Source organism: Syngnathoides biaculeatus, chromosome 5, assembly GCF_019802595.1.
Source record: "Syngnathoides biaculeatus isolate LvHL_M chromosome 5, ASM1980259v1, whole genome shotgun sequence".
In the NCBI taxonomy this organism is placed as follows: domain Eukaryota; kingdom Metazoa; phylum Chordata; class Actinopteri; order Syngnathiformes; family Syngnathidae; genus Syngnathoides; species Syngnathoides biaculeatus.
Genome location: NC_084644.1, coordinates 32,512,397 through 32,536,037, shown reverse-complemented (window position 1 = coordinate 32,536,037; position 23,641 = coordinate 32,512,397). Strand labels below are relative to the sequence as shown.

General features: G+C 42.2%; 2 protein-coding genes across 3 annotated transcripts; both read right to left on the bottom strand.

Moving 5' to 3' along the window:
* Nucleotides 1-32: 32 nt before the first annotated feature.
* zgc:92606 (uncharacterized protein LOC100000242 homolog) lies at nucleotides 33-4,856 on the bottom strand. Its single transcript, XM_061819857.1, has 5 exons — nucleotides 4,649-4,856; nucleotides 2,011-2,100; nucleotides 1,842-1,920; nucleotides 549-667; nucleotides 33-449 (listed from the first exon to the last, which is right to left on the bottom strand). The coding sequence occupies exons 2-5, from the start codon at nucleotides 2,098-2,100 to the stop codon at nucleotides 384-386; spliced, it is 354 nt and encodes a 117-aa protein (XP_061675841.1). The 5' UTR covers nucleotides 4,649-4,856; the 3' UTR covers nucleotides 33-383.
* Nucleotides 4,857-6,251: 1,395 nt separating this feature from the next.
* On the bottom strand, nucleotides 6,252-22,546 carry arhgef5 (Rho guanine nucleotide exchange factor (GEF) 5). Of its 2 annotated transcripts, none has more exons than XM_061819687.1 (15): nucleotides 21,915-22,546; nucleotides 18,066-21,455; nucleotides 16,813-16,855; nucleotides 16,628-16,677; nucleotides 14,270-14,640; nucleotides 12,873-13,033; nucleotides 12,205-12,357; nucleotides 11,994-12,123; nucleotides 11,471-11,545; nucleotides 9,396-9,485; nucleotides 9,158-9,300; nucleotides 8,408-8,551; nucleotides 8,255-8,325; nucleotides 7,212-7,313; nucleotides 6,252-7,120 (listed from the first exon to the last, which is right to left on the bottom strand). In XM_061819687.1, exons 2-15 carry the CDS (start codon nucleotides 21,433-21,435, stop codon nucleotides 6,978-6,980), a joined length of 5,046 nt encoding a protein of 1,681 aa, XP_061675671.1. In that variant the 5' UTR covers nucleotides 21,436-21,455; nucleotides 21,915-22,546; the 3' UTR covers nucleotides 6,252-6,977. The 2 variants fall into 2 exon arrangements, with proteins under 2 accessions (XP_061675671.1, XP_061675672.1); XM_061819688.1 differs by having other exon boundaries at nucleotides 6,254-7,120; nucleotides 18,738-21,455; nucleotides 21,915-22,544.
* Between the last annotated feature and the right edge of the window lie 1,095 nt (nucleotides 22,547-23,641).

Here is a 23,641-nt window from a genome sequence, read left to right as displayed (position 1 = left end):
ACATGATGTGCTGACATAAACTTCTCATTACAATGTTTTTGTAATCTTTATTTGCAACAAAAAAAAGTTAATGATTGCGCCATTTACAAAAAAAAAAACATGTTCATTAAATACAGATGAGAAAGATAAGGGGAGCTCTGGCCAAGATCATAAGACCACTTCCTTTTCCATCAATTTTCTTCCTTTTTTCATTTTTCTTTTGCCATGTAAGGATTTTGTAAAATAAGTAAACATTTAGTAGTAAATGAAACTGCAACCTTGTGACCCTTTCCCCACCATGTGATTACTCATACACTAATGCTGTATAGGGAATAATAATGGCGTCTCCCATCTCCCCCGTTTCCCGTTCTCGCCATCCAGGCCAAACTGGCAGTGTGCTCCCTTCAGGCGCCGTAGACGCTCTCGTTGCTGTAGGTCATGTAGAGGAACAGGTCTTCTTCGTGGTGCTCCTGGAACGTAAGGCAGTGGAAACAGTGAAGGATCCCTTCAATGATACTGCACTACTTGAGACAGTGAAGCGACGCAGGCGAAACGAAAGCCCTTCTCACCTCATAGACTGCAGAAAGAGGGGAACTGGAGGGGGGCAACGAGTTGTTGACAAAGAAGAAGAGCGCCTCCTCTGGTCTCAATGATACACGTTGGCGGACGAGGAAACACAACTGGCCCACTGAGAGGGAGAGACGACGGGAAATGATGTGAAGTCATCAGTTTTGTGCAGTTCACAAGATCCATCCAATCATTTTCTTAGTCGCTTATCCTCACAATGGTTACGAGAGCGCTGGAGCCTATCCCAGCTCTCAACGGGCAGCAAGCGGGGTACACCCTGAACTGGTTGCCAGCCAATTGCAGGGCACAGAGCCAAACAGCCGCAGTCACAATCACACCTCGGGGCAATTTAGAGTGTCGAATTAATGTTGCATGTTTTTGGGATGTGGGAGGAAACCGGAGTGCCCGGAGAAAAACAAAATGGGCATAGGGAGAACATGGAAACTCCACACACGCGGGGTTGGGATTGAACTCGAGTCCTCAGAACTGTGAGGCCAACGCTTTACAGCAGCGCCACCGTGCCGCCCCAGTTAACAAGAAATGAAGCATAATGTATAAGAGTAGAGAGAGAAGTTTTCATGTTATCTATGTAAACTATGTCAGATTGTTTATTTTAATAAACATTTTTTTGTCGTCGTAATGGATATATTAAACAATCATTACTTAAACAATTGTGTGATAATTGTGTGATACAGTGAAACCTGAATATAAATGCCATGGCATTTGTAAATTCACATTTGGGGGGATGTTCTGGTGACAGCTCTGGTGCGGGAGATGAAAAGCAAGCCCAATGTCTTCATTGAAGCTTTAGGAAATTTTAATGATATGCTTTCAGGCCTCTTTGGAACTGAGGAATGTGTGGGCAATTTTTATTTCATATTTCACATGTACACTGAGGGACCAAAGAGCCAATATTACATCCCAAACACTAGAAAAAAAATATGGGGTCCCGGCACCTTCAAAATGGGTAGTATACTGCTCCCTGGTGGCTATGACACGCTCACCAGCCGGACCGCAATGGTCATAGGCATTAAAGCGTGAAATTATTGCTATTTAATGATGTTATTACTGTTATGTGTTTGTAAATTACAATCCTTGAAAAAATTGTTGATGTATTTTGTCATTCTGGAACATAATAGTGGCATTTCATTCATTTCAATGGGAAGAGATTGATTTGGGGCAAGAAAATGACAAAATAAATGCAACAAATATTGTAGGACTCTTGATAATGTAAATGCTAAGTGGGCCATACATTGCCCACCGTGACCTAAAATTACAACCCTTGTTAAAAGTACCTGTTAAATCTGAGGGCACCAAGTACTTCTTCTTATCCAGTTCAGGAGCTCGTGACCTCTGGGCCCTCTCTACAATGATCTGCAAGATGATTTCAAATAAATAAATGTATCAAGTCTTGAACCTTGTTGCAACCTCCAAAATGAGATACGAGTTTGCAGCCAAACTGACCGGTATCTTGTCAGGATGCTTGGCCCGGACACGCTCTCCCTCCGCTCTCCTCACCTCCAGCGGTACCGAGCGCTGATACTGACTTGCCATCTGGACGCAACGACACCAGAACACAGCGAAGATGACAGACAACTGCTTTATAACGTGCGGACAAAGGAGAAAAGATGACATCACTAAGCGCTACATTCATTCATCAAGTCACAAATCACATGACGACCACTCTGCTGGAAGACATGTGGCACACCTGGTGGTGAGCTACTCGACAGAATGTCACGAGATGAACACAAAGTACAAAAATCACATCAATGCTACTCATGTGTGCAATCTTGCTTTGTAATGCTGTGTTAATCGCGTGCCAAAATATTTATTGGAATACCTAATGGGATGCTAGTTGCATGTAACATTGTATAATCTCAGAAGTACATTTTGAGTGGATTAGGTGGTTTGCGATAGATAAGACATAATACATCCTTAATATTTTGTCCCATAGTGCTGTTCTATTTGGCAATTTAAGCACAATATAAATATCACTTGTATTTATAAGTTTTTATAAAATATCTTTTATAATTTAAAAAATATATACATACTTTATAAGTATATTTATAAATCAATTTTATTGTACAGTTTCGTGTGATGACAATGGCATTCAATTCAATATTTTTGTTCAAATTAAATTTAAAATTGAACAACTGTAACAGTTCTGAACAGTGAACGACCGCACACAGTGGTGTACGAAGGCATATTCAGTTATAGAAATATTAATGTAATTATAACTTCACCTCAACATTAGCAGAGGAGAGATTGACAGCTATACATCAGATAAAAATGCATTTTGCATTATTGGAACAAAAATGTCCATGTGAGATGCAGGAATTTTTGTTGTCCCCTGGGGGCAGCCATTCACACTAATTATTATAGTATGGATTGCTAAAAGTCACAGATGTCTGTCTGGGAAAATAAGGAATAATAATAAGGAAAATTAGTCCAAATTGAAAAAGGATCACGACAATCACCACGTCATATCTCTACAGACCAGAGAGCCGATGTCACCTGTGCACTAGATTGTTACACCTCATGGCAACCAGAACACTCCAACTCTAAACAATGCGAGTTGACTGACGTGATATCTGTTGAGTTGCGTCACACGGGATTTGCGTCGGAGCGTTCACTGGACGTCATCGTGATGCAATTATTGCACATGTGCATTACATTGATTGGCAGAAACACCGTCCGCTTCTATATGATATCAGTTAAGGCAGGGAAGCCTTGTTTGTTGGTTTTTTAATCACAGTATGCACGTTTGGGCCAGCGGATGCCAACCAAAGATAACCAGCAAAGCTTGTGAATAACAGCGGCACCCTGGTATTTGCGTTTACTACGAAGTTTCTGACAAATGTGTCCCAAATCCGTCCACTTACCCTGACGTGAGAGCGTGTATGTGATTTATAACTTTTCATGTTGGCCTTTGTAAAAGATTTCATGAAAGCCTACAAGTTTCTTGACATACATAAGTGTTAATCAATCAGTTGGTGACTGGAAAATATTCAGATGCAAAATGTGTCCAGATGTGATATGAGTTTGCATATTTGGTTAAGTAGAAGGTGCAAATCCATTCAGAATTGTTCATATGCTAGTAGGCCTACTATTTTAGCTTACCTTTTACTACTATAAATGGTAAGATATCGCCAAAAGTAATGCAGGCATAAAGTATGTAAGATGAGATGCAAGTTAGCTCATGTATGATTGATCTATTATCATTGCTTTTGTGCCAAATATCATTAGAACCCCGCCCCTGGCCCAGAGTCACCTGTGACGGGCACCAGCATGCCTGAAATTAAAAAAAATGGATGGATGGTTGAAGGGATGGATAAACCGTGAGATAGATATTGTATTACATTGCAAAATAAGTCACTGTATGCGTCTTTTTTGGTTTGTTTAAAATTTAAAAAAAAATAGAGCAAAGGGTAGAAACTTGTTTCTGGTGAAAGAAGGGAGTCTATTCTTTCATTTGGTGGAGTCGGCATTTGAGTGTGTAATATCCTGTGGGTCTCGCCAAAATCTGGCAAAACTGATCTAAAATGCCTGGCATTGTAGGATTGGTAATGCATTTTTCATGGGTTTAAAACGTGTAGAAGGAGTAAAACTAGAAAAATAATTACATGGTCTAAGCCATATCGCGAATTTTCAACTATTGCGACTGGCCGTGTGTTGTATTTCCCGCGACATAGGGGGTGTCACGTTTCCCTATTTTCGAGCGTGGGCGGGGCAAAAAAGCAGTAAATAATAACAGATTGGAGTTCTAAACACATTATCAAACAGCGTGCTCAACAACTTATCTCGTTTTCGCCCCCAGGTTCTGTCACATGATGAGTCGAAATGAAGCAAAACAACGAGAGCCATTGAGCAACAGCAGGGCCACGTCACAACAGCTGTGTTGAACTTGACAGCGAGCTCTCGGTACCATGGCTTCGACTGCCATATCTCGATAAACAACAGCCTTATGGACTCAAACGGACATTTTAGTACCATTTGTCTAAATTGGGACACAGCGTGCTTAGGTAGTAGTCATGTGAACACAAACCTGGAGGAACATATATGGAGTAACATAATACCAAGTCGTCGTTCCAGGTCTACATACCTTCAGGCAGAAAAAACACGGTTTAACCCAATTTCGAAGCAAGTCCCGGAGCTTCCGCTAGTCCCTCGTATCACCTAATTAACTATCCTACAAACACAAAAAAAAAATCTTGTCCAAATTACAGTTATCGACAACTTGTGAGTCCAACCAAATGTAAAAAATGTCCTCTGTCGTCTTCCGGTCCACGAAAACAACAACAACAAATTCCACACAGGCGACCCTCAATATTTCTGACCAATCACAGATGGCCATGTTGATTGACGGCAAGCCAGACCATTGGAAATGCACTAGAGGGGTAAACACGCTGATGTAATTGGTGGAAGGTCTATTTTTATTTCTATCAATTGACTGGCCAAGTTTTACGGAGTGATGGAAAAATGAGCCAATTGGCGTGTTTAGAATCAACAGAGACACGCCCCCGCCGTCTCCTTGCACTCCGTGCACGATGTTGCGTGCATTGCTGCATACTTTGGTCTCAGCATGTGGGAACTTGCGCTTTCATAAAATAGGAATGCCATTGCAGATGAAACATTAGGAGGAAAATAGGATACCTTCAAAGATCGAATTGGTTAAAATAAATGACTAAAAATTCGCTAATGCTTATGCCTTAACTGTAGTTTGCCGTTTTGTTTGGTTGACCACCGTAACGAGAACCGTAATTTTCGTTGCTTCCTTTACCTACACAAAACATAATCGGAATATATTCAGCGTACTCAAAATACCAAAGCCAGAACTTTGCAAATATCTCCCATACAAGTCCAATCTATCTATCTAGATCTATCAGTTCCACTGACCTCACAACAACCTAAATTCAGTTTTCGTTATTGTTTTTCGTTTTAATGAAATGCTCTCGATTTATGACCAACCGTTTCTTCACTTTATTCCGTGTCGTTTCTCTCTGGTTCGAGTTTGTGTGGCTGTAAGGTGACCCACGAGGGGGAGACATTCACCAGGGGTATGCATCTTCAAGGAGGAGATGAATAAATCAAGGGACTTGACTCAAAAGGGAGTGGTTGGCTGTTTTGGGTGAAAACATTCAGTTCGAATGAGGAGAGGAAAGTGACATGGCTGGTTCTCGTCTCCCCATCTCATTTACCGCATCTCCACAAATTATTATTTTTTTGGGTATATATATTTTTAGATATTTTGGTCTGAGTATTGCAATGACATTCTGATCTGTAAAGGGTCCTCATCATGAGTAGTGTTGATAGAGGCGATTTCAACTAGATAAGCAACAAGATTATTTGTTTAACCAATCAAATTTTAACTGCATCATTTCGAGGCCAGTGAGCTCGCTCTTGATGACATCAGCATTCCTCATCCTCTGATTGGTTGTTCAGAGTAAAACATTTTACAGACATTTTCGACGAGCAAATCACATCTGTGGCAATCTGCAAACAATATTTTGCTAATCAGCATCTCTGGTGGGTATGATTAACAGTATTTATTTTATTTTTTTATTTCTGTCATGTTAACAGACCAATACTGATTCTGAACTGCTCCAGATGTACCAGTCACAGTTGCGTGCCTGTCAAATTCCATTTTATATGGTATTGATGGTTAATATAATTATAATTTGACAGTCATGATCTTAAGAGGTACAAAATGCACCGTCCACTACTGGATCTCGTTGGGTGTGTGTATATAAACAAACAACACTTTGCAGTAACTTTTGATGTTTTAACACATGATTGAAATCTGAATTTATTGAAACATATTCACTATGTAACCTAAAATGTTCTGTGCATTTAAGAAGTTCCACATTTTTACATTATACCTCATTCAGGTCTCCTGCATGCTGGGGCTACCGTCATACATCTGTCATGAACTCATCTATTCCTCTGTAGTCAATATACAAGTGTATTATTTTCCTTTAAACATCTCTTGGGAAAATACGTGTGCTCTTTAAAAAAGGGTATTAAAGCTACATGCAGGGGCAGTGGAGAACCCTAAAAAGTGGGTGGGCTGGCACGGCCGTCATAGTACACTTTTTCCTCCTCAGAAAAAAAAAAAATTGGTGCAGGGTAGAGGCACTAAAATAGTAGAGTGGGACATTGCCTAAAATAGTGGCACCCCCCACCCCACACTTTACCGACATGCTGTTTGTGATGAGGATAATTAGTATTTTTTTTTTTTTTTTTTACATACAATCCACAGGACCAGGTCTCATCTACTTATGGATCGCCCCAAAGAGACAGACTGTCCTTTTAAAAGGCAGAAATCCAAATTAAGACACAAATGTTAACTCTCCAATCCGTCCCGACGGGAACCGTGAAGCAGGCAGAAGCCCGAGAGTCTTTTCATCTCAATCTCTCACTTTTACTCCCGCTCATACTGCAGCTGTGGCCGTCGTCAGTTTGAGGGCGTCTGACAGATTGCGCTGTCGGACCCTGGAGTTGTTGATCAATTCCAAATGCGACTCGGGGACCCATCCACGATGCTGATCGGACAGTCTGATACCTTCTACCCAATCTGGGGAAACCCGCAAAGACCGATAAGGAAACGTCAACATATACAAATTCACAAAAAAAAAAAAGTTTTTTTAAAATATAGATGGTCTTACGGTCGCTGCTTTGTTGCACCAGTATGATATCAGCTTTTTCTAATGACAACTCATCCGGCTGCTGGGCCACAAAAGCTCTGATACACTGCATCTGTGGAAAATCTAAAAAAAAAGACAAGGAGTTAAATATAAAAAACATGACATGTCTTTTACACCCACAACTTCCTGGAGCCATCCCTGACCAGTCATCAATCCTAATACGGTGCCAAACTTGACATTCAATTCCCCATCTAACTTTGCCAACTTCTTTTTTGTCATAATCATTCACTTTGTTAATTTTTTACTTTTTGTTCCAAGCTAACACCTGAGGTATGAACAAAATCCAGCTACATTTCCACATTTTGTAAGTGAAGTGGAAAACTAAAAGTAGCTATTAAGATCATCCTCTGCCATATCAGATCTTTACTGCCCCCCTCAAAAAAAAAAAAACCATTCAAATACACAAATAAAAAATGAGACCCCTTAAATGCAAACAATTACAAGGGTACATACTCTTATTAACATTTATAAAAACGGTTAATTCTTTTCCAATCCTTTTTATTATGTTTTTATACAGTACAGTGTTATTTTTCTTAATGAAAACGGAACAGAAAATGTGTTAGGGGGCTGGAACAATGGCATTTCGATTAATTTCAACATGGAAAATGGATTTTATATACAAGCAAATTGAGTTCTGAGCCGTGTAGTGAAAGAAATTAAACTCGTAAGTCAAAGACACTTCATAATGAGTATGGTTGCGTGCCAGGCCATGTGTAAACACACATGAAAGCAGGTGAAAAACACGAGACTGTCAGCAGGAAAAGCACGTGTGTAGCCTACTTACATGTATTACATATGACAGGACGCTAACAACCAAAGACAACTACAGTAAAAGGTATGAGGCTATACAAATAAAACAAATACATTCACGTGCCACAACATGACATATCTTGCAAGCACATGTATCAAAAAGTACAAAGTCAAACATTATCACACAGGTAATGAGCGAATAAGGAAGTGGCGGCGCTAGCAGTAAATGATCTCAGACAGCAGCAAGCATTCACCTTGTGCGGAAGAAAAATCAACTTCAGGGTGAGGGCGAGAAAGGGCAGATATCCAGCGTAGCTTATCACTCCTGCAAGAAACACAAAGCAAAAAATAAAATTATGTTCTCTTTCTCTTTGCCCCCCCCCAACATGAATGCCGTCTTTTCTTACTGTGTGTCGGTCCTCAGCAGCAGGGACTTGTTCGACGTGTGCAGCCTGAACAGGTTCTTCTGCAGAGAATGAAGTTTGACGCGACAGTTCTCGGCACGCAGCTCGCCAACAGGAGCGTGGTCTATCACTGTAAATCTGGCCCCTCTGAAAGAAGCGCATTACATACTGTGACTGGAAATAAAAATATTTTTGTAGAATTTACATTTGAATTCTCTTGAGTGCTCACAACGGAACAGAAATACTCTGAAATTCATTGAATTGTTGAAATATAGCACGAGAGACTTGAAGATGGAATGGTTTGAATCACTCAAGTACTGTGCAAGTAGGAAATACGTATGGAGCATGTGTCTTGAATTTGGAATTTCGTTAAAAAAAATTCAGGAAATGTGACAAACGATTCCCTGAAGGTCATGAACGTGTCGAACATTTATAAGTTACAATGCAATGACTCAGCCCAGAAATGTGCAAGGAGGTAACGACGCTTGTACAGCATCTCTTGATTTGGGATATTGTTTTGTGAATACTTACGAATTTTATTCAGAATATTTGGAGATTGGGAAATATGATAAATAGTTTCCAAGATGTTCTGATTGAGTTAAATAGTTTGAAGTTAGAAAGGCTGGAATCAATCAAGAAACGTGGAAAGAGGAGGTAAACACGTAAGACGTCTCAATTTGCGCATGATGTTGTAAATATGGATTAAAAATCTCGGCTGAATCAGTCATCCAGAAAAAGCAATGGCTGACTCACTCTTTTTGCTGTGAAAGCAACAGGTAGTCGTTGAATAGGTGCATGTAAATATTCCTCTCCGTTTCCTTGAGGGAGAAATCCATCAGCTCAGTGACGGGTCCCTCCCGCACCAACCTCCGAGACTGACTGATGAGAGGAAGAGTCTGCAACAAGCAAGACAAGAACATCATATTATTAGCATCGATCACCACTGGGAATTTTCAAACAATTCCAAAGTTTTCCCGCAGGCGAAACATACCCTGCACTCAAAGTCCACCTTGGCACTGAGAGACACCAACGACTCAATGCTTTTCATTTGGGAGATACTGTCATTGCTCTCTTGGATTAGCTACAGGGCACAAGAGTAACAGTGGATTTATTAACACTGTAAAACATTTTCTGGAGCAAATGACTTATGGATCATCCTTGTGCAGTGTGTTTGTTTTGTTTCCTTTGTGTTTGTCAGCAGGACGATTACTAGAATGGTGCTTCAACGGCGTTTATTTATTTTTTTATATTTTAGCAATATCGCTAAGTTATACCATGAGTAAAGCAGAAAACGTAATTAATATTCATTCCATCTCGCCTTGACTATTGTAACATGGTACTTCGTGATCTTTCCATGTCTAGTATTTAAAGGCATCCAGTTAGCCCGAAATGCTGAAGCAAGATTCTTGACTAGGTCTAGAAAAATACTGCTAAACTCAGCAACTAGCACTGGTTCCCAGTCCGCCTGATATGCGATGTTAAGATTTTGTTCCTCATTTTGCCCAATGTTACCTGGGATAGGCTCTGGCACTCCCGCAACCCTTGTGAGGATAAGCAGCTTGAAAATTGAAATGAAAAAGAGCAATTACATGACTTCCTATCTTGCTGATTTAGTGGTACCTTATGTTCCATGCTGAGACTTACGCTCACAACACGCTGTTCTTTTGGTTACACCGAGAGCTAAAAGACGGAAGCAAGTTCTAGAACATTCACTTTTCAGGCGCCAGTACTCTGGAATGCCCGACCATCATAAATTAGAGCAGCTACAGTGGAAGCAATTAGTTTACATACACTGTCCAAAAGCGCACATTTTATTCTGTGTCTCACTGTCTGAAGTCAAATCAGACTAGACCTCCTCTTCCTTCGGGTGAGTCAGGATCACCAAAATTCAGGGATGAGAATGACCAATTTGGAAAAACACTGAAAAATTCTGTGTGTGTGTGTGTGAGTGCGTGTGTGTGGGAGGTGGGGGCGGGGCCTCAATGGGGGATACGCACAAACATTTTTTTATAAAACACAATGTTAAATGGTGACCTCTGGTTACTTCTAACAGTGTAAATACAGGGTAATCATAATATTTTGAAAACTTAAAATATGAGTCCAAATAACCAAAATAATTTTGCCATACTTCAGACGTAAAAATGTAGATGTGAATGGGAAATTTATATCAAATAGGCTACTGCACTTACAAGTTATACTTCAGAAATAAGAACTTCCACTTTTTGTCTGTGTTTGGTTAAACATGTTGATACAGTTTTCATTCCCATCTCCACGGTTACACTTCTTTAAGCCATGCCCATCTGAAACAGTTTTTATCGCATGGTTTTTATCAATTTCCCTGGCACGATCTTCATCTTTTCGCTCCAAGACTTTTCGCCATACTGGCAAACGTGCAGACCACTCGATAACATATGCGTACGTATGCCTATAAGTTATAACTATGCCATAGTAAACAGAATGGCTTCTCTATGAAATGTTAACATCAGAGTAAAAATACTGACGAAATACCACCAAAATGCTGCCAGAAATCGGAATATTGGCGTTATTATAAACACCAAATTTAATGAAAACAGATAGCAATGCCATTTTTCGCTATCACAGCTGTGACTAATTTCATGAAGAGTGTTGCCGATAGATGCTGGCGGTCGGTCTTGATCACAGCCTCGCCCCAAGTCAAGCCGTACTCTACGCGCCCCGCAAAAAAAAAATTCTCAACGGATTTACACGTTTCACAAAAATGACAATTTCAGATGAAAAAAACTCATAATTCCGCGAATCCGCGGACAATTATCATGCCTGAAAATGACCTAATTTTGTTCAATGCCACAGTAATCACCTGATGCAGGATGTCATTGATTTTTGTGAACAGTGAGTCTGTGAAGTCCTTTGAGAATCTTTTGTGATAAAAGGCTTTACAGTATAGATAAAGTTGATTGTACTATCCTTTTTTTCTTACTTTTCCTCATCCCCAAATTAAAAAAAAAGTTAATATTAAAAGTCTAGCAATGAGAGTCGTCTAAAGACTGCCTTTATAATAACACAGACATTGATAGAGGAGGAATTTACCTTCTCTAAAAGTCTCAAGGCTTTAATGGCTTGCGTCGCTTCTGCAGTGCCCGCAGTTGTTCTCTTCACAATGTTCTGGAAAGGAAACAAAGTATTTTGTGTTTAAGTGGGAGATACAACTATGCAGAATTTTGTCAAACGAAACTCGTCTAAAGTCACAAAAAACTTTGGATTTTGAACTGTTAGTTCAGCGAGAAACTATGTGGATGTGATACTATGAGAGATCATTAGTCAATAGTGCACTGGGGGGAAAAAACAAAAACAAAACGCGCAAGCACGGGCAGAACATGCAGACGCCACGCAGGAAGGCCTGAACTGAGATTTGAACCCTGAACATCAGAATGGTGAGGCAAACGTGCTGACTATTAGGCATCGTGTTGCCTTTCCCTTTACAGTGTTGGAGATAAAGACCGAGCCAAATGCGAAAGTATTGACTGTATGTCCTCTGGGAAAATTTTGTTTGAAACAAACAAACACATCAGAAGTGGTTTTACTGCAATGTTAGCAACCACCAGAAACACACCTGGACTAACAGCTTAATTCGTGTAATTCTTTGGAACGGAAGGACAAGGAAGGACCGAAGGGGAAGTCTCTGGCAAACTGGACTCCTCTCCAACTTTTCCACAATGCATCTGAAGCCTGGATTCTCATTCCTGAAAGAAGGAAATACAACAAAGAGTTTAAGAACTAGAAAATACTAGCCGACGGTCAACCGATCCGATCAATAGTCTTACATGAGTCTCTGGTAGGTGGCGTCCTGATAGGACTGGTTGGTGAGGTAGGGTACGTAAACCATCTTGAAACGTTGACAGTGGCGAGCGATGATGTCACACACTGTAAAGTGAATGATGTCCGATTCCAGCCGCTCTTCAAGCTTTGACAAGAAACTAAAAAAAATAAAAAATAAAAAAAAAAAAACAGCTAAAATGGTGAATTCAATGTAATTAGCACGTCTGCTTGCACGCTCCAGCTCGAGGGTGAGCAACCGACCTTTTGTGCTCAAGGATTGCGTTTGATTTTGAAAACAGATCGCTGGGACAGGTCACAAATGCATATTTGTTTATCTATTTATGACAGCAACTTACAGTGACAGGAAGAACAATTAGATGCCCTTTCATGATGGCAGAATGTAAATAAACCTGTGTATCAGCTTATTCCCAGTCATACAATAGAATAAGTAATGGCTTCCTTTGTGTATATCACCTTATTATTAAAATAAATCTGTCCACATTTCATACCGAGTAAGTATTAGTAAATTGGAATGAGAACGTCATTAATTCAGTGTTCACACTTTTTTTGACATTTTCGTCTGGTGGTGAGCCGTGATATTTTTCGGATGTAAAATGGGTCCCTTTGCTCAAAAAAGGTGGAGAAAGACTTGTGTATCAGCATCATGTCTGACCTGTGGCTGATAGCGCGGACGTCGGCGAGCCGGGAAAAGAGCCAGTTCCGATCCTGGGTGGTCAATAGCGCCCCCAGTTGTTTGGACTTGACGAAGTGCTCGACGACAATGTCCAGACTGCGGCAATAAGACGCCTCAGAGGTCACCACTTCAAATCGCACCTATGAACACCAGAAGAGGAACATGGGACTTCCTGACAGGAATACAAGCAGGGATGAGTGACGCTTCTTGCTTTCTGCAGCTGACGTCTTTTTGGACTGACTGAGTAAAAAAAAAAAAAAAGTGGAAGTGAGCCCGTCGGGTCTGTTGAAAAGCTAACCGGTAAAGACTTGACGTTTTTCAAATAAGTGCTTACGCAATTGCATCTTCTGGCAGAAGAAGAATGGGGAAAGTCCTGTATTTCTGTAAGAATTTTTAGCAGCCCGAGTTGTGAAGTAATAACGAGTGGCTGACTGATTCATTTTAGTTACGCCCCGTTTAAAAGGAATCAGTGGCTACTGACTTGAAATGACGCTTAAAGACAGCCTGGTCTTGAGGATCTAGTAACACACCTTTGTGCTTTATTGATGCCCTGAAGGAAAGTTCTTTTTACATTCTGTGATGTCAGAGTTCAGAGATTTTGCAACCAGGATAGACACATTTGGAAACCCAGGCCCCGCACGTATAAGGCAAAGCCCCCAAATGGTCATTGATGACAAATTTGGCCCGCGGTGTAATTATATTTGGCCCGCGAGGCAATTTCAAATTAATATTAGAGCTGGTCCGCCGGTATTACAAGTATTACACACTTGTTTGGCTCCATATTAAAAGGTTAATTTGTTCAACCTTGGCCCACGGCTTTGTTCAATTAAAAATTTCGGCCCACTGTAATTTTGAGTTTGACACCCCTGCTGTAGATAAACAATTTAACAGCACGCACTGTGCCATGTAAATCATTTGGAGTAATTCTAGGGTCGCTACAGATGCGTTGTACTAGTGAACCGTTTGCTCTGACCAACCAATCATAAGTGAAAAATACTGACATTGTTGTGGACCACTTAGCTGACCCCGTGATGATAAATTTGAAAACTGATTGGTTCAGGAAACAGTCCCTCAGCTCATAGAATTCACGTTCCATTGGCCAGCGCCACTGATTGATTGTAAAGGCTCTGGACAGATTACATTTGAAAAGACAGCAAGTACATAAATGCTGAAATCTGATACGACAAATCCTGTACATCGAGTCCAAGAGCAACAGAGAAATGAAGTGTATAGATTGTTGGCCATAAAATATTGCACTTTCAAGGAAGCGATATTGGAATTTAAGTTGTAAATGTAGGTGAGTGGTTCTCACACTGCTTTGGTGGCTCTGCCAACCCACCAATGGTTAAAAGGTGTGTTCTTATGCGTCAATTTACCTCCTGAAGCCGCCTCGCGTCCTCCGTGAGGTCCTCCAGCTCATTGCTGCTCCTGACGCCTGGAAGTTCCCTCCACAGCGTGGCCGACTGCGTAAGCGATATGGAGAGACGCGGGGACGAGGGCCTGCCCTCATTCCTCGGGGGCTCGGGCAGAGGCAAGCTTCTAACGCTGGTGATGGAACCTGTGTGGGACAGCGAGTGGGGGTGCGGGACGGGGGGCAGCGGCGGGAGAGGTCGACGGGCCGGAGGAGGCGACGGAGCGGGAGAGGCCAAACTCTCCTCGCTAACCGAGAGGACATCAGAGCGAGACTGGCGCAGGATCTCAGAGTTCTGGACTGCTTCGCTATACTGCTGGTAGAGTTGCGCGCGATCTGTTGTGGTACAGGAGGTAAAAAACAAGAATATTCAAATGAGGAGTTGAGGGCAGCACAGTCATTATTTTAGTATCTTTAATTTCCCTCAATTATAAATTGAACTATGATGTATACAGAAGTGTATCAACATTCATTTCATTAACTGTACATACTCGGTGTACAGTATTATATTTTATCAACTTGTTACTATATATCACCGTCAATGTTTACCACGTTGTACTAAGAGTACAAATATTACTCAAGTATAATTACGCTACACTATTATTAACTCCTGTTAGCTACCCACTTGCCTACAGTGGTAGAAAGTAGTATGTGAAACTGGGAATTTCCAAAACTCATCATAAAAAGTCTGATCATCTAAACCAAAAGTATAAAAATTCCTAAACTATTGCCACACAAACAACTGCATTTTTTATTATTTTTATAGACCATACGTAAGCATTCACAGGACGAGGAGGAAAATGTAAATGAACCTTTGGATGTAATAAGGAGCTGACCCTCCTTTGGCAGCAATAACCTCAGCCACACAGACGGGCCTCCAGTTATTCTGCAAAATACCTTGATTAATTAGTGAATTAATTGATAGATTGATTAACAAATTTCAAACTTGCAGCAATGTTTTTTTTTTTTAATACAGCAACTACTTCCTCTTTTTCCGATATTTTTGTTTAATGTTTAATTCATGGTCGATTTGTCAGATGTTGGCATGCGCCAGTGATTTGTGGCAGTCTTCAACTAAAACTACCTTTCTTTTTGTACCCCTTTTTGTACTTTTTGCAATCAGAATTTGGCGAACTGTGGACTGATGAACATCAAGACTTGTCGAGATACTTTTGTAACCATTTTCAGCTTTATACCAGTCAACAATTCTTTACCGTAGGCCTTCCAAGAGCCCTTTTAAGTAAGGCGTGGTACACATCAGGTAATACTTGCTGACAGGCCATCACACCTCTAATCATGTCTTATTGATTTGACTCCAGATTGGCTTGTAGCACTTACTTTTTCCTCCCTGTCTTGTGAGGGTGAACATTTTCAATTGAAAATATGAAAACAGACAGAAATGTAAGAAATCCCAAGGGATTCATATACTTTTTCTCCCAGTTACTGCACACCCTCCTCTTTACCTACTTACTGTATCTTCCGACATGTCTAGATATCTCTCTCATTTTCACATACTTGCTGGAATGCAAAGTCACAGCTGCAGCTGTTATTCCCGCAAGTTTGTGGATGTGAATGCTTGCGCAAACCTGCCTGTAGCTCACACACACACACGCGCGCACACATGCACGCACAGATTCCACCTTCGACAACATCTGTGTGAGTCAAGAGCACCCAGGCTTGTTTAGCATGTCGAAAACATTTTGCTTTCCATTTGTGTCGATTTAGTGTAAACTGCGTGTGGAGTACGAGGTGGGAGTGTTTTGAGACAGTGTTTCTGCCCACATGAATCACACACACTGAAAGGAAATAAGCCAATGCGTCATGCTCTTCCTGTCTGTATGCAAGCCCATAGATACATATCTAGCCCACCAAATTTATATGCCCGATTTATGTGTATGTATTAGGAAATCACATGAAAAACAAGCATGGAAAGTTTTCTCACTGTGGGGTTATATTTATACACTCTTGCAAGGAGCCCGATACAAAATCCCGTAGGTCATTATGTACAACAGGGATGTCCAAGCTACGGCACTGGGTCCCTTAAAAAAACTATTACATTAAACACACCCACATCAGAAATCATGAAAGAGGAATAGGGTCAGAAAAAAATAAAATGGTACAATAAAAAAATATATCGCGCAGATATTACTAACGACTATTTGTTCGATCACCAATAATACATACGGCAGGTGTGAAAATTGTTTTTTTTATTTTAAACATGTATATTAAACTATTAATCATACCACAACAGACAATAGACTAGTTTTAGCATGTTCAATTAAAATAATGTGCAGAATATCAAGGAGAGTGGTGAGATACTCACTGAAAAACTTGGAGTTCCTTTTCCGTCTTCCAATTGTGTCCAAAACATTCCTGCGGAAACACACCAGTGGAGGTTTGTGATGAAATATAAATAAATAAATCCCTGGATGATTTGAAATTGCTCCTTGCGTACACTATACGTAGACTGAAAGCATTTTCTCTTACAAAGTTGGCTTTTGGACTCACCTCAGCTCCACCTCTCCCCAGCTTTTACTGCGATCGTCCTCATCTGGAACAAGAAAGTGTCCAACTGTCAAAACATTATACAACGCCTTTCTCATCAAAGCAGTAGAGTGCAAACAATAAAGTTGGAAAAATAATTAAAGGGTAGAGTATTCAAGTAAGTAAGATGGCCTTTGGTGACAGTAATTGAGCCAAGCTGTTCAGTTTGCACTCTGCCTCCAATCAGTTTTTCGGCTTTTTGGTGTCTATCACTGCCTCCACTTCCGATTGTCTCCACCCACCACCCAACTACAACGTTACCTGTGACACATGCGCAGCAAAGCCAAGTGAGATTGACAGGAAAGATCAGTTCTCAGACAAAATCAGATTGTGAGGTTTGAGACTCAGACGTGGCTTTTGTTGGAGCGATAGGGGGACAAAGTGACGAACGATGGAAATTTGAAGCTTAACGGCATTGATCGAATCAAATGAGAAAAGAAAACACAAACAACGTACAAAGTGTCCCCAAAAAATTATTTGAAATATGACCATCCAACTAACTGAACATTCGGGGTAATCGAAATCAAAACCTTAAGAGAATAGTTTGATACATATTTTTTCAGAATGTTAGATTGATTAAGTCGAATCTCTTCTCCTGATAGTACTTTCTGCTACTTCTATTTTTTTTTTTTTTTTGGAACACCGTCTCCTTGTTGCACATCTACATAAGTAGTGTGTGAGCACTTTTCTTTTGCTACCACTATCAAAATTCATATACAGTACATTCCAATAGATAGATTTGCTAACCCAAATCATTAAGCTTTACAAATATACCAAAAAGCACACAACGTGAGACCTGACAAGTTAAATAATAATAACATATTGGATAACTTTCCACGGCGTTTCAATGATTATCTTCTTACAGATGGGCCCACCCGATCAAAACGGGGTCATTTCACCAGTAAACTATCATGCACATCTTGATCTTTGGGGTTTCTTGATGAAAAAGCATGTCACAGAAATGTGAAGCTATATGGACTCTAGATTGAATAGTTAAGAAAAACAAATGCATAGTGCATCCTTTAAACTCCGTTTTTACACATCTAATTGAATTTTTACATAATTTGACCAATAATATAAACAACTACAAAATGATGTCAATCTTTTTTGGGGACACGCTGCATATTGGATCATTTGAGAGCACAGAGGCAGTGCTGATTGGAGGGTTGAGATTCGATTCACCAGAGTCAGGGACAGACTGCCTCCTCTTTGGTTACCTGTTGTAGTGAATATTCGAGTTCTGCGATCCCTTGCAACACCTTCTTCCTCTTCCACCTCTACAAGCTCTTTGTTTCTTCTTTCGGTGGTTTTACGGATGCCCAGTCTCCTGAACCGAGCCTCGGGACCTAAATCTTGAAAACTGCAGGAGCTCGTCGGAGCGGCGTCTCCGACTTTCCTCGCTCCCGTGTCTACTCTGTCTGTGCTACACTCACTATCTTCTGATGCTACGCTCAGTGAGCCTTGACTCTCTGGAGAATCCGTCTCCTTATCCTCCCATTCTTCTCCTGCTTCATCCAGCTCATCATCCTCATCATCACCCTCTGTAAAGGGCATGAGGAGATCTGACTGAGACTTACAAATGAGAATGGGGCAGCTACTTGGCTTATAAAGTGTGTTGCTCACAGACAAATACATCTCCATTTCCTCCTCTCTGCTTGCCTCTTTCTCACTTTCAGACTTCTTGAGCTCATTTGCCTCCTTAGCCATTTTCACATCTACAGCTACCTTCTCTAAATTGAGGTCAGGCCGAGGATCAGGCTCTTTATCCACCACTGGCTTTTGATCCTCCCTTCTTTCCGTGTCTAGCAATGTGTCAGTGCGAGTGTATGAGAATGTGTCAGCTTGAATGGCCGCGAGCTGGTCAGCATGCATGTCTTGCCGCCCCATACCTCTCAGCCCCTCCACCTCCAAAGGCTCTTCCTCCTCCAACTCCAGCTCCGGTTCAGACTGCAGCTCATCTTCGCTCAAGCTATGCGGGACATTTTCCACTTGACTGGTCTCAGTCTGAGTGACCTTTGGTCCTCCTGAGCTGGGGTCCTCGATCACGTCCTCCCCAGAGTGTCCCAGGATCTCCCGTACCACGTTTTTCGCCCACTTAAGGTGAGGTGCTTGCGAATGCCGCTTGGGCTCCTCAGACATGCTCCACGCACCGCTCATTCGGATCCGAATGGCCTCTTTCTGTTCTGAGCTCATCGCGTCAACATTAAGCCCTTCTAAGGCAGGCAGAATTTGTTCAAAAGTCACCTGAGGGTAGACATCGGCGTAAGGATTCCTCGGGAGAGGAGAGAGTCTATCCCTCTCGGCAATTTCTTTATTCCTTTCCCTCCACTCTGTGAGGAGTTTTTCAGTCTGTGAGTCCCTATTTAAGGGTCCAATTTCAGCATAAGGGTGCTCCGCTTTCGTCGCTCTCATTCTTTGATCGTCCTGTGGAGATAAAATTTCTTTGCTGTCCTCTATGGACCTGTCGCCGTCCCCATCAGCCTCCTGTTGGCTGTTCATCAGGTGCTCCTCATTCTTCCTCAGTGACAGACACGGGTCATCAGGAGTTTGCCTGTTGACATCACCGCCTCTATGATGAAGACTTTCTGAAAGGAGGTTGTGCCTTTCCTCTTCTTCCTCCTCCTCCTCCTGGTTCTCATTGAGTGATGGTGACATCGTGTCAGGCTTTGGTTCTGGTAACGTTTGTCCAATTACACAAAAGACATACGTGGGCTTCTTTTCCCCCCTTTCTAGTTCCTCCTTATTGGCATTTTCCTCTCTCGTCCATCCCTCGTAGCCAAGAGAAGAGGGGGTGTCACCTTCATCCCCAGCCTCCCAAAAGTCCTGACAGTCCAGAAACTCCTCTCGCTCGTCTTCATCATCATCGCCACTCGACACGGTCACAAAACCGTCCTCTCCTGCAAGCATTCGGTCTTTGTCTGTCCTCCAGCCTGTCTGACTTCCACCTTCGCTCTCCTCACTATTACTCTCTCCGTCAGCATCCCTCTGCCAGCTTTCTCCCATCCCTCTATCGTTGCCAGACAGATGATCTAACTCTCCGTGGACCTCTTTTCCTCTGTCTACATTTACCCCCTCCTGCTGCTCCCTGAACTCACGTCTCCGACTTTCAACACATGGTCTCTGTGCTTCGCTCCCCTCCTCTCCCCTCCCCTCTTTCCACTTTACGGCCCTTTCTCTGTCTACGAAGTCGTTCTCTTTGCTATTCCTGCCCCTCTGTGGTTCTAACCACATCCGTCTTTGCTCCGGCACACTAGCTGCCATCTCTTTTCTGTCTAGCTCACTTCTCCCTTCCTCCTCTCTCTTTGCTCTCCGTGGACTCTTCTTGTCATCCCGTTCGCTTTCCCTCCCCAACTCTTCGTCTTCATAGCAGTCTCTGCCTCGCCTGCATCGCGTGTCACTGTCCATTTCGCTGCTCCACTCGCCGCTACTCTGAGATCTTGGCTGTTCCCCAGAGACCGCCTCCTTAAGGGTTGAGTCATCCCACCTTGGGTCAGCCTCTCTTTCCTGTCTTTGCCTTTCCTTCCGCGGCCCGTATGCTCTGTAGCGCTGATTCTCTCTCCTGTCGCTGGACCGTCCTCCCTTCTCCCACACCACTCTTCTGTCGACCTCCCTGTGTCGCCCCCGATCCCGCTCCTCCCCCCACCCAACTAGGTATGCGTCTCTGTGTCTGCGCCTGTCTCTGTCCTGCTCCCTTGCACCGCTGCCTTTGCTGTCCCCCTCACTTCTGCTTTGTTGATATGTCAACTCCTCTCGCTCTCTGCTGTCCCTTGCTCTTTCTCGTCTTGTCTCTCGCTCGTCGCTGTCCCCCTCGCTCCTCGTTCCCCTCCCTGCAGCTCTCCTATGGGTCCTCTCCTGCTTTCTATTGTCAGGATGCAACCCCCTGTCTCTTTGACTGTGTGGTGAGGGGATCCTAGGCTCCCTCCCCTCAAAGTTTTCTCTTCCTCTTGCCTCGCCCCTCTCTCTCATGTCTGGCAAGTCCCATGACTCCAGGTCTCTCCTTTGGTCTCGGACAGCAGAGTTGGATTCCTGATATCTTTGCCTGGATTTTTCATAGTTCCTCCAGTCGCCTCTTTCCCGCTCCCTTAGCATAGCGCTCGCTCTCTCCCGCTCCCGGCTGTCCATGTCAGTCCTGCTTGGCTTGTCTCTTTGGTGCCTCTCCTCCTTTCCTTCATCCCGTTCACGGCTTCTTCTCATCTTGGGAAACGTGTCGCCTCTCTTCACGTCCCATTCAATCCCCGTCTCATACTCCCTCTCTGCAGTTGACAGCGGCCTCCCATTCCTCCTCTCGTCCTCTTGCCTCTTTAGTCGTCCAGCCTCCCTCAGCCTGGGCGCGGGGCCTCGGTTTTTTTCATGGTATCTCTCACGGGGCTCTGTATCCCTGTACCTGGACTTCTCTTTCATTTTCTTCACTTCCCGATCACTCCGTCTTTCTTCCTCTCTACTGCTTGCCCGCTCTGACTGGACAGTCATCACTGGCCTTGGACTGGGATCTCTGGAGATTGTTCCGCCTGGCTGAAGGTTGCGGTCACACATCTTTATATTTGATAACGTGTCAAAGAGGATGCCGCTTGGCCTTTTGGTCCCCATAGTATCATAATTTGGAGAACCTGGAGACATTTCACACAGTTCAGTCACAATATCAGTGAAATCAAGGGACAGGTTAAAGTAACACCTTTTACAATAAAGTACAGAAAAACAACTTGGAATTTTGCTGCAACAACTTGAGAGCACTATGCCAGTTTCAGCCAATTTTATGTCTCACAATTACAGAGGTGAATGCTACATAGTAGCTTAATGTAGTCTGCCTTCAATTTACAGAGCAAACATGAAGATGCAACCCCGAGAGAAAAGAGGTGACACCCTCCTACAGTTTGCTAAGAATGCAGCAGAAACCTGCAAAGCACAGCAAACCAAATGAGGCCCTTGTGAAAGCAGGGGCCTGTTACACATAGGCATGGCATTTAACATGTAAGTCATGACAGAATAAGATCTGCATTGCACCGAGAGCCAAAAAAAAAAAAACATTCTGTGGCATTTATGAGAAAATCACGAAAGAAGCCACTCACCTGAATGTGAAATTAAGGGGGAGCTAGTCTCCCCCCGTTCCTGCTCAGCTCTCAAACATGGGGATTGCACAACACACAAGTATGCATTCGCTGCTTTCACATTGTCTTAGATATTTTAGTAAATCTCAAACGTGTTACAAAACGAAGCTACTCATTTAACACTGGTGGGGGGGGGGGGAGTCTAAGGTTTACGCCTGAACGCTCCTCCACTTTCTTGCTGCCTTCTCCGGCTCTCCCCACCTCCTTACTTCTTCAAATTCCCAAACAAGTCACAACAGATTGACACTTATCTTCTCCCCTCCTCCTCCTCCAATCCCCTTGTGCCTTGTTGTCCTCTTTAAGCCGCTCTCACTGAACTGCTGTCTCACAAATAAAAAAAAAAAATGTAGCAGGGTCTTGTTCACTGCTTTCGCTCGTTTTCCTTCCCTTTGGCTGCAGTACGAAATTCCCCAAGAACAAAGGTATACAAGTCGCTGGCTGCGCTCTCCTGCCCCATTCTTCCCTCACCGAACACAGGAAGTACACCTCCTTGGTGTTTCTGGATCTTAGAGCAGCTGATTGGTGGATGCAGAGTCACCGGGTGTGGCTCCAAAACACCACGCAGACTCACAACCAGGTAAGGTGATAATGGAGTGGGGGAGGGGAGCAAGACTGAAGTCTCAACAAGGCCTTGAAAAATAACTCAGTTGCATTCCCTCGGGTGTTGTGGGGGAGGAGGATGGGAAGGAAAAACACGTTATATTTTTTTTACACAAGAAAAAAAAAAAGATTAGGCAATCAGCACTGCCACGGTATCAGAGTCAGTATTATAATAAACTGCAGTTCTTTGTGATTTAAAATGACTTGAATTAACAGTCACTTGTGAGTCCATTGCATTTAGTTGGGTACACACTTTGGTTAAGCTTCTATGGTTAAAAATATCAAGGAAACAAATAGTTTTGAATGCATTTTATTTTGAATTTGGGGTTTCTATTGTTGTTCTTTCCTTTTTTGTCATATTTTCAATCGAGTCTGTTTCTAATTTCATTATTTTACTTTTTGCGCAAGAAAATTCATTCTTAATGTTGCACACATTCTTGGCAGTATGCAATGCATGTGATGGATTAAAAGTGATTCACAACTGGAGTGGACTGTATTTGTTTTGGAAATGGTATGAGGATATTTTGTTTAATATTTCAAGACCATAAATTGTACAACTGGGGCCGTGCATGCTGCATTTAGAAGCGGACGCTTTTAGCAATGTTCCTATAAGGAAATGCAAAAGAAGTAGATGGATGTGAAGAGGCTGACATGGTCATTTCTCAGTGGGGCACAACTGTTATGCAAACTAACCTCTTTGTTTTTGATTGGTTCACATGAGCCAGGATGTCTGTCGCATTCACATTCAATGGTCACAGATGAAAAGACTTTCAAGATAGACGGTGAACAACAGAGGTTGTAATATCAAAAGGTCAACTGGGTATCTATGTATCATCCTAATTTTGTCATTTCAAGATGTATTTGCTGATGTGATTAAAAATATCTGGAAGTGGGTGTAATAATTAGCCTGATTCAACACGATGATTCAATATAGTGTAGCAATAGAAACGATTGTTTTTTTTTTAAATTGTGTTTATACAGTTCGAGTGCCAAATACTAAACGACCCCCAGGAAAAACTATATAACCTTGTATTTGTGGTATTTTAGAAGTCAGATAGTATGGCAAATGTGTTAAGAGAAGGGGTGGA